The sequence below is a fragment of the Rhinichthys klamathensis genome, unplaced genomic scaffold (genome assembly GCF_029890125.1).
Source record: "Rhinichthys klamathensis goyatoka isolate OS25496 unplaced genomic scaffold, OSU_Roscu_1.1 h1tg000409l_1, whole genome shotgun sequence".
NCBI lineage: Eukaryota > Metazoa > Chordata > Actinopteri > Cypriniformes > Leuciscidae > Rhinichthys > Rhinichthys klamathensis.
In genome coordinates this window covers 338,622-350,000 of record NW_026606909.1, presented here as the reverse complement: position 1 = coordinate 350,000, position 11,379 = coordinate 338,622, and the positions used below count along the sequence as shown (strand labels likewise).

At 36.9% G+C, this 11,379-nt stretch overlaps 2 protein-coding genes across 2 annotated transcripts; one reads left to right on the top strand and one right to left on the bottom strand.

Moving 5' to 3' along the window:
• The first annotated feature begins 1,290 nt into the window (after positions 1 to 1,290).
• rxfp3.3b (relaxin family peptide receptor 3.3b) lies at positions 1,291 to 2,729 on the top strand. Its single transcript, XM_056234942.1, has one exon. The coding sequence runs from the start codon at positions 1,395 to 1,397 to the stop codon at positions 2,610 to 2,612; it is 1,218 nt and encodes a 405-aa protein (XP_056090917.1). The 5' UTR covers positions 1,291 to 1,394; the 3' UTR covers positions 2,613 to 2,729.
• Positions 2,730 to 4,374: 1,645 nt separating this feature from the next.
• On the bottom strand, positions 4,375 to 11,187 carry calml4b (calmodulin-like 4b). The gene is made up of 5 exons (XM_056234945.1): positions 10,921 to 11,187; positions 10,789 to 10,819; positions 9,426 to 9,566; positions 5,757 to 5,945; positions 4,375 to 4,628 (listed from the first exon to the last, which is right to left on the bottom strand). Exons 1-5 carry the CDS (start codon positions 10,921 to 10,923, stop codon positions 4,513 to 4,515), a joined length of 480 nt encoding a protein of 159 aa, XP_056090920.1. The 5' UTR covers positions 10,924 to 11,187; the 3' UTR covers positions 4,375 to 4,512.
• Between the last annotated feature and the right edge of the window lie 192 nt (positions 11,188 to 11,379).

Below are 11,379 nucleotides of genomic sequence, written 5' to 3'. Positions count from 1 at the left end.
TTGTGGGTTTGGGTGAAAATAATAAAAAGCAACTATATAAAAAGAGGCGGATTGAAAACCAAATGTATTTACTTCTGAGTTTATTCTTTCATTTCCAATTTTTAGTTCTATTAATGTTTTTTCAATTATTTATACTGTACAATGTGATGATAAAATTTAAATTTTTCCCATTTTAATTCCCATATTTTTTTCTCTCTAATTCTATGAATCATGCTTGGAGGTGTGGCCAATATTATTATATTAATATGCAAATCTAAATGCCCTAACCTTTTTGAGTTTGATTTGCAATCAATTTACTTTTTTATTTATTGATTCACTGATTTCCTTCTATTGTTTTTGACTGTCATATTTATGTCACCAATAAGTTTGTATTTTAATTTAACAAATTATTAAATAGGCACAGTATGTAATCTAAAATATTTTATATACACCTTTGTATGTTTCTTTGGCACCCAAACAATCCAAGTCTGTTCCACAACTGTGTCTATTCCTTCATTTATTTATGTCCAAGGTTTGGTTATATTAATGTTTGATCAGTTCTACTGTAACTTGTGTGAATGATTTCATACACCTGTGTTTAATCTGAGTCACACCACTATACACTCAAAGCAAACATTATTCAGACACCAGATATCATTTTTGATTATAATACATAAAGTTCCTTTATGTAAGTGAGGAGAGCAAAATAAAGTAAATGTGACATATTATACCCAAATATTCTTCATACAGTGACTACCAGTAACATTTATAAAAATTTGGGAGCAAATATGATTCCTCCACTTTGAGCTGATGATGTTTTGCTGAAGTGTGTTTTCTGTAATTGCTAATGCTCTTTTTACACACAGACTGAACAACATGAAGCATTGCTTGGTCACTGGTTGAGCTAAACTGGTATTATCTAATTGTGTAGTTAAATTTAACAGCTGACAGATATTCAACATAATTCATGTGTGAGAGTCTAACAGAAGGACGGACAAAACCAGTCAAATATCCACTGAGTTCTGCTCATATTTTATTACCATTTTCTAAACTATAGCGAATAAACTGTGATAATGCGAGAAAGTGTCTGAATAAAGTTAGCTTTGACTGTATTTCGGGGTGAATTCAGGTTGATTGGAACACTTTATGCCATTGAGATGACTGTATAAAAAGTGTCCCAATCAAACTGAATTCACCCTATTTAAAGTCAAATAAGTCAAACCTGGCGTTAAGGGGGCGTGGCTCATTGTGACTCCGCCCAATGTGGGCGTGACTTCGGGGTGGCGCAGGTTTCATAAGCCCGCGCGCGCGCGCATCAGCACCAGCAGCGGCACCGCGCACCGTGAGAGCTCCGTCATGGCGCGGGAGTCTCCGGTGTGTGTGATCGTTGCGCGCACTCCTCGCCCGTTATAGTGATGCAAGCCCTCCACATCCCCGGGCTACACCGGGCACCTGACGCCGAGCAGGACGTGATGGCGGAATACCTGAACCAGAGCTCATTTAACGGCTCCGGTTCCGAGCTTAACCGAATCAGCAACCTGGAGGACATCGACGTGTCCGCGGACGGGACCCTCGGGCTCCGCGTCATGATCTCAATCGTGTACTCGGTGGTGTGTGCGGTGGGTCTAGTGGGAAACCTTCTAGTGTTCTTCCTTATGAGAGTCCGCCAGGGCAGGAAGAAATCCACAATTAACTACTTCATCATGAACCTTGCGGTCACGGACTTCCAGTTCGTCCTCACGCTGCCCTTCTGGGCGGTGGACACCGCGCTGGACTTCACCTGGCCCTTCGGACACGCAATGTGTAAAGTGGTGGTCACGGTGACCGTGATGAACGTGTACGCGAGCGCGTTTTTTCTCACTGCTATGAGTGTTACGCGGTACTGGTCCGTTGCGTCCGCGCTTAAGGACCGAACGCGCAACACGCGTTGCTCGGTTAAACTTGTGAGCGCGCTCCTGTGGCTCCTGGCTACGGTGGCCTCAGTGCCCACGGGGATATTCACCGGGGTGAACACAATCAGCGGTGTTAAACTATGCCTAACGCGTTTTCCTAACGGCCAGCGTGGGCACGCTCTCTATCACCTCCAGAAGATCTTAGTTGCGTTCGTGATCCCGATGCTCATCACCATCATCTGTTACATTCTCCTTCTCCGCCTCATCCGCCAACGCAGCATGAACAACAACCTCCCCAAACGCAGGTCTAAAGTCACCAAATCCGTCACGATCGTGGTCCTATCGTTCTTCATCTGCTGGCTTCCCAACCACGCCATCACTTTCTGGGGAGTCCTGGTGAAGTTTAACGTCATACAATGGGATAAGTTCTACTACGCGCTCCACACGTACGTGTTCCCGGTCACCATCTGCCTGGCGCACTCGAACAGCTGCCTGAACCCGGTGCTGTACTGCCTCATGCGCAGGGAGTTCAGGAAGATGTTGAAGGACTTCTTCTGGAGGATCTCGTCCCCCGCGATCGCCAATGGCTGTCAGATCCGCCCGTTCTCCGGAACCGCGAAGGCGCGCGACAGTCAGGCCGGGATTCCGCTGAACGTGATGGAGACCGAGGATTACCGGTTATCGGTGGTGAACGGGCAAACAGACGTGCTCCCGTCCACAGACTGCGCTGTAATGAGGTAGACTGGAGGAAATCTCTTTTTTATTATATCATTGTTGTGCCAAGAACTAAAACATTTGTCCGCTTTTTTTAACGCTTATGGTTTAATTCCGCGTAAAGGCGCTCGTGAAGCACACCTGGATGTAAAATATTGGGCTTATGCTGCACTGCATTTATTTATTTAATTGCATATATCATTTCCACTTTTACTAATGTCTGGAGCAAGATATTGATGCATACAAAAAACAAACAAAAAAAATCAATTGCTCAATATAATTATATAAAATAATGGTAACGCTTTATTTTACAGTGTCATTGTTACATTTGTTATATGTAGTTGCTATAGAAATAACTATAAATAATGCATTATTACATGCAATTAACCCTAAACAAAACATAATCCTAACCCTAGTAAGTACATGTAGTTAATTATTATTACTGAGTATAATTACACTGTAACACAGACACCTAAAATAAAGTGTAACCAAAATAATTATTAATTGTATTAAGATACAACAATTCTCAAGTGTGTGTGTGTGTGCCCTTTTTCAAGATTTATGCATTTCAATTAATACGAATTTTAAACGAGCTTAATAAATTTTTTTATAATTCTTAAACTTAAACATATTTTCATATTTTGACATTTAATTTATGAATCACATCAAATATTCCATTCCCTCGTTCCATTCAGATTTATACTTAAGATTAAATGTTTTATTAAGCTTTAGACATTTTTTTCTCATTTAAAATTCTTAATTTATAATATATAAGGAATATAGGAGTTTTACTGTTAATCGAAATAACTCCTGAAAAAAGGCTTTAATATATATTTATATATACACACACACACATGTATTGTTGTTATTATATCTTAAAATTATGTATTATTTGAGCAATCTCATATTTTTCTCTTTAAAATGTTATTGCACCAATAGGCCTAATACACTAAAAAGTTGTACATTTAATTACTTTAATTGCTTATACATCTTAATAATTGTATTAAGGTTCAACTATATATATGATTTATTATAAATATTTGACAAACCCCTTTTTCCCCCGTTTGGAGTAAAATTGTGTTGCTTTAGAAAACAATCTCTGCCCTGAGACTGATCATACTGTACATGAAACAATGTTAAAACTTCAAATACATTATTCATTCCTTTTTTTCCTGTTTGAATTTATTGCCTGGAAATTCTGAAATAATTAAAATGTATTGCTGATTTGAAGTGTAATAAAGCTGTGTCAGTGACCTGAACCATGTGAAGGTGATGGTCCGAACGGAAATGAATGTAAACAGTGTTACTGTGTTGTCCATTTGAAGGACATAATAAAGTCCTGTCTTATCATAGCAATGTTTGTTTTCCTCATAAACACAATTACAAAGTTAACTTTTACTGTTATTCCATCTAATTAACATTTGGCGGCAGATCGACTGCGCTGGACTGAAGCTTTAGTTTATTATCTCAACGCAGACACATTAACACCACATTTATGAGCTTTACCAAAGACAAAACAACAGAGTCTGCTTTCAGTTCTTGCTTTTTATAGGTTATAATAAACTGTTTTAACAGAGAGAGAGAGAGAGAGACACATTTATTGTTTTTAACCAGACGCTTATAAAAAATAATTTCTGTTGTGTGAAACGTGATGCATCACAGCCAGTGAAAAATATTCTCTATAAACACAAGAGGGCACTATGATCACAATTTAAAACACAATACTCTTAATAATCACTAATAATCTGAAATCTTACTGAAGTTTCTGGAAAGTCAGAAAACAACTTAGCCACATCTGGTCACTTTCAAAACAATCCCACAGTTAGTTAATGATTGGAAGCGTTTGGCAGGTGCTTTATCAGTTAAATATGGTCAGGGTTGTGAAGTTTGTCATGTTCTGCTGTTTTGGGAAGATTTAGAGGCTGATTTATTGGTGGTCTGAAGTGTGTTCGGCACCGACCGTCAGAAACGCCACCATCTTGGCGAAGTCCTCGTAGTGGATCTGATCACACGCCACGCCGGCTTCACCCAGCAGCTCCTCGACTGGGACATAAACATCTGTATTATATTTATCATAAGTCATTTCTATGTTCTGGATTGTTTCTGGACTGCAGATGGATGCATTTTACATACAAAGTCCTACTTGTTTTGTTTTTCACGCACTGCTCATTTTTAAGAATTTCTGCTATTTTGCTTCCAAAATAGTCTTTTTTTCACATTAGAGGAAAGAAAACTACGGAAGCGTATTGCATTCACTTGAGGAAAAAAAATCGGTAACACTTTATTTTACAGTGTCCTTGTTACATATGTTACATGTACTTATCATAGTAATAACAGTAAATTATGCATAATTACATGCAACTAACCCTCAACCAAATCCTAACCCTATATAGTAAGTACATGTTGTTAATTAATATTACTCAGTACTTAAATATATAATTACACTGTAACAATGACACCTTAAAATAAAGTGTAACCAAAAAATCTACTCTGTTTTTCTGAATTAACGAGTTAATTATCTCAGAATTATGAGATAAATTTTTCTTGAAAAACATTTTTTTTCACTCTGTTTTTATGAATTAATGAGTTACTCATAATTTTGAGATAATCAAGTCATTAATTCAGAAAAACAGAGCAAAAACTTTTTTCCATGAAAAATTATCTCGTAATCCTGAGATATTAACTCGTTAATTCAGAAAAACAGAGTAGATTTTTTTCTTCTCCTCGAATCCTCTCTTTGGCTTTCTTTGTGTGTGTGTGTGTGTGTGTGTGTGTGTGTATTCATGGTTCAAGTGTGACAAAAGTCCTAAGGTTTTGGACCCCTCTGATAAACACTACATTTGACCCGAGGGAAGGACACACACGACTTCCCAAATCGTAAATACGACCTTCCCACACTGTAAAAAAGTAATCAGTTGACATAACTTCAAAAAAGTGGACTTCAACTTAACTTTGCAAAAATAAACTTCGTGCGTAATTGAAAAAATTAAGTTATGTGGACTTGTCAACTTGACATAAGCTGCCAAGTCCACATAACTTTCAATTTTCAATTCCACATAACTTTTTCAATTACGCATGAAGTTTATTTTTGCAAAGTTAAGTTGAAGTCCACTTTTTTGAAGTTATGTCAACTGATCACAGTTTACAGAGCAGGACTTGAACGTCTCACACCTTCTTGATCTGTGAGTTGTTCTCCAAAGCCCGTCAGTCTGACCCTGAGCTCCGGCACCGTGATGAAGCCTCGCTTCTCCGTGTCCATCAGCCTCACGGCCCGCAGGATCTCATCCCGAGGGTGTTCCCGCCGGATCTGCGCGTGCATCACGCTGAGAAACGTGGAGAAGTCCAACTCGCCGCTCTTATCTAGGACAGACAGAGTCAAACACTTTGCCAAAAAGCTTCGGATGCGGAAGCCGCTTGATCACGTCTGACAGGCTGAGAGTCAAATTCATTCCGCCAGGTTTATATTTAGTACATTTCAACACATTTGTCAAGCATTTCATCATGTGATGTCAGTTCATATGTCTCTCCTTTCCAATAAAAATCACTCTGGATGTGCTGCTTTTCGTCTGTGTGACTCTATAAACCATCTTTCTGCGTTCACTGTCCTTATCTGGATGTACTGGGCCCTGAAGTCTGCGATTGTTATTGTTGAGTTTCATACACGTACTCCTACTGATTTCCAGTTTATTTTACTTAGTAAGCAAAGTTTACACTGTTGACTTTACCTGGGGATTGGACGTTTAGGAGGACATCTATCTGATAACTTAACACTGTCATTTGTTTGGATGTTCAAATACTTCCAGTCTCTCGGTTTAACGTTCAGAGTCGTCAGTGACCGTTTTCAATGAGCCACCTTGACTCAAACTATAAAATCTCATTCATTTTCTCCACTGATTTTTCACTTAAAGTCACCCTGTGGTGAAAATCCAGCTTTTAAAGTTGTTTATGTGTCTATATGGTGTTTTTAATATGCTTTAAGACACACCATGTGTAAATTCATAAGTCGACAGCATTGCTGAGTATTTTCTGCTTAAAACTGCAGTGAATCAAAGACAGTCTCAAAAACACGGTTTGAAATCGCTGGTGTTTCTGACGTCACAAACGACCTTGTAACCAATCAGATCAACGTGTGATCGTCAACCAGTGGATCTCTGAGCTGAGGGAGTGAGTGGAGGCGGGGCTCATTTGCATATTCATAGAACCGCGTATACTAAATGAGGCAAGGGTGTCGAGTTACATTCAAGATATTTAAGACATGAAGAAATGTTTTCAAGGAAAAAACGTTTAAATATGTAATTTTGGTGATCAAAAATGAGTTTAAAGGGGTGATGAACTGAGAAATCAAATTTTCCTTGAGCTTTTGACATCTAAGAGGTCATCAAATTATAAGAATATCCTGTAAGTTTCAGAACTGAAAACGTCCTTGTTAGTCCAATAAAAGCTTTTATTGACACCAGGCTCAGCAAACGACTCGTTTTTCAAAGTGGGGAACTATGACGACAAAGAGGATAAAACGCCACCCCCGCAGAAGAAGATCAACGCCTACTTCAACACGGCCGGTTTAGCCCCGCCCACCGATTCGCGCATTACACGAAACTCATTATAATATGCAAAACTGTTATCCACTCACAGCAGTGGGCGTTTACTTCCATGTCTTCAATGCAAGACGCCCATAAAAACCGAGCGTTTTTGAGCTAGGCTCAAAACTAGGGTAGAAAATAGCCTATTACTTATTCATTTTGATGTTTTTGAATGTAAAAAACCAAGCGAACGTCATAAGTTGACCTCAGACAACAATATAAAACAATTTAAAAAGCCAGTTCATGACCCCTTTAAGGGATACAATTTTTGACTTCAGGGCGAGTCAAGTCACATTTATATTTTATATAGCACTTTATACAATACAGATTATTTCAAAGAAGCTGCACAATGATAATAATAACAAGTAAATAACAGTGGCCTGTTCACACCAAGAACAATAACTATAAAGATAACGATAGCTATATTATCGTGTCTGTTGCTTTAAATCAGGGCCGAAAATTAACATTCGCCGAGCGTCAACGAACATTTCTATGAATTCTATGATATTTGACGGGCCGGCGCTGCATTGTTACGAAAGTTTTGACAATTTAAATATTCAAGCGCAAGATGCTCCGAAAGGGAACTCATTCTGTTACTCACGAGTTGTGTGGAAAGTTTTGTGTGCGAATACTAATCTGAGCACTCTTTCGTGTCTTCTTGCACTTGAGCGAACAAATTCACACGACATTATGTCAAAAAATAGCGAGTATCCTAGTAAACATAGTCAGTCAAGTCATAAGTGAACGTAAACAGTTGAGAAAGTAAACACATGTGTATCAGTATATTAGATCAGTGCATTCGCTCTTAAAGTGACAGTAGCCTAATATTCCTGCGGCTGTCTGTGTTTATAATGCAAATCAAACAACAAACGACAAAGAAAAAATCCCTCACTGCTCTTGACTGAATAACTTTTGTAACTTTAATAAGGATTCATTAATAAGGATGTTTAATTTATACAGTGTTATTTTACATGTGCTTACTTTATTAAATTTCTGTACCTGAAAACTACTGTAACATCTTCCTGAAAAACCTGAAAAGCAGTTTATTTAATTTGTGTCTTTGTTATATTGTATTTATTTGTGCTTTCGCTTGTAATTTGATCATTTTTTCTTATTTTATTACTGACTGTTTACTTGTCTTTAATAATATTTTAAGTTTATATTATATTAAGCTGGTTTCATAAGTGATGAACTTTGCAACATTGAACTGAATTTAACTTTAAAGACAGACCTACAAAGTTGTTAATCAATGCTTCTGTTAAAGCAATCTGTTCGCATTATTTTTAAATAATCGTGTTTTACAGCAGAATCCGGGTGAAAAACTACATTACCCATGATTCCAGCAAACAAATCATGCCAAAAAAAACTCTCATTGGTCAATTTATGCATATTTTGCAAATAAACATAAAATATATTGTTTATATATACATCTTTACATCAATAGTTTATATTTATCCATCAGATGTTGATTATGTGATTCACAATGCTTCATGGGATTGTAGTTCTTTCCCTCATTAAAGCCAGTCTGGTTTTCAAATACTTTTCTTGCTTGTAATGATGCTTGTAGCCGGCTTATAACGATTAAAACTCTTTCACGAGGACTATTTTAAACTGAAAAAGCTGCACTCTCTAGAGCGAGTTTGGGGCGGGACTATCCGTTTGATTGACAGGTGGGGAGCAGAAGGGGAGGAGTTTATGAACCCCATTTGGAAACAATCATTATTTTGTAGCTTGCAACCCAACAGACCAGCGGATACACAGTCAAACCAAAGATTATTCAGACACCAGACATAATTTTTGATATTGTTTCACTAGTGTGTGCAGGACACTATAGTTCATTTATGTAAGTGAGGAGAGCAAAATAAAGCAAACTGTGACATATTATACCCAAATATTCTTCATACAGTGACTACCAGTAACATTTATTGAAATTTGGGACCAAATAATATTCAGACACTTTGAGCTGAAGTGTGTTTTCTGTAATTGCTAATGCTCTTTTTACACACAGACTGAACAACATGAAGCATTGCTTGGTCACTGGTTGAGCTAAACTGGTATTATCTAATTGTGTAGTTAAATTTAACAGCTGACAGATATTCAACATAATTCATGTGTGAGAGTCTAACAGAAGGACGGACAAAACCAGTCAAATATCAACTGAGTTCTGCTCATATTTTATTACCATTTTCTGTAAATGTTGTGATAATGTGAGAAATATTGAAGGTGTCTGAATACATTGGTTTGACTGTAGATACTATACCGATTTTATGGGTCAGTAAGTGTCTGTCGAGTTCTGGCAGGGTCGGACATCGGCCCAGAGATCTCATGACCGTCAGCAGATCCTGCGTCTTCATTTTACCAACGCGCTTCTGGTCGTACAGCGAAAAACACTCTTTGTACTCTGAATAAAGACAAAAACATATTACTATACATGCAAACATTTAAAACACAACCTCAGAGAACAAAACACAAGTTACCTTAGAAGATGTTCTAGTTTAAAATGTATCCAAAAGACAGATACGAATGTTTATGTTTTATAAGGATTGGACACAAATAATCTCTTTAATACCAAATGAAGGATTTGTTCTGGCATAAACGGAGACAACCTGTTTAAGAGGGAATCAAGATTACAGCATTATCAACAACAGCAGGTGGAGTTTATATCGTCGTGTTTACGGTGTAAATCATGCATTATCAGTCGGTTAAGTTCTTGCTTTTATCCTCATATTTTGTTGAGTCCCATGTTCAGTTGTGTCTCTCGGTTCACTGCGCTTGTGCTGCAGTAATCGCTCCGCTGAAGTGAAATGAACACAACAAATGCCACTTTGTCTCCAGTGGAAGAATAACAACATCTATTGAATGGCTTCAGTTATAATAAACTCAGATTATAACTGCAATAAACTTTTATACCGGTCAAACGTTTGGATACAACTATTTTTAATGTTTTTGAAAGAAGTCTCTTCTGCTCATTACGCCTGAATTTATTTGATTAAAAAAAAACATACATTTTTAAATATTGTGAAATATTATTACAATTTAAAAGAATGGCTTTCTATTTGAATATATGTTAAAATGTAATTTATTCCTGTGATGAAAAGCTGATTTTTCAGCATCATTACTCCAGTCTTCAGTCAGTGTCACATGATCCTTCAGAAATCACTCTAATATGATGATTTATTATCAATGTTGGAAACAGTTGTGCCGCTTTAATATTTCTTTATAACCTGTGATACTTTTTTCAGGATTTAAAAAAAAGTTTTAAAAAAGAACAGCATTAATTTGAAATAGAAATATTTTTGTAATATTATACACTCCCGTATAAAAGTTTGGGGTCGAGTCAAGGATGTGTTGTTGATTACAAAAAAAAAGTCATGGTAAAGATGTATATTGTTGTTACATACAGTACTGTACAGTATCAAAAGCATTTTATAATGTGTTAATGAAATCTGTTATATAAGTGTTAGTGTAAAAGTGGCTAAATTTCTATATTAACATGTATTTCTGGCTTGTGTTAAAAATATAAAACCGAATTTATCTGACTAATCAGATTAGTAATCAAACAGTTCCTGTGAGAAAGGATTTGTAGTCTTGAGAGAGACAATCTTTAGCCTCGGTCTACTTACCGTTGATTTGATCTTGACTGAGGAATTTCGCCTGCATTTAATGACAGAAGAAGTCAATTATACTATAAAACGTTGTAATAACAATTTCTTTTTCATGGAAATAATACGCAAAAAAACAGATGCTAAACTAACCATGTCAATGTGCAGCTCTGCTTTACTGCTAATGTGAGGAACTTTTATTCCTCTAGGCGGCGCTCGAGCGCATAGAAAACGAGCCGCATTCAAATCTCACCAGGGATTAAGATGTTATTATGTCTGATCGAAAACATATGTATGCTAAAACATAGAATCATTTAAAATAGTAAAATCCAATTTATATTATCCCATTCAGTCACGTTAGGATAGGACTCCAACAACAACGACAAGACTAACCAGCGCTGAGGAAAGAAACGGGTATCACGTGACATGGCGTCAACGGTTGACGTTCTTCAGCTGTGATTTAAACGGGATTTAAACATATTTAGTATTAACATAATAATAATAATACTATTTAAAATATACAGTGAAAATTTACAAAGTTAGAATTTCTTAATATAGGCGTACTGTCGCTATTTAAGTAGAGGATACCTCCATTAGTCCACATCGTATATT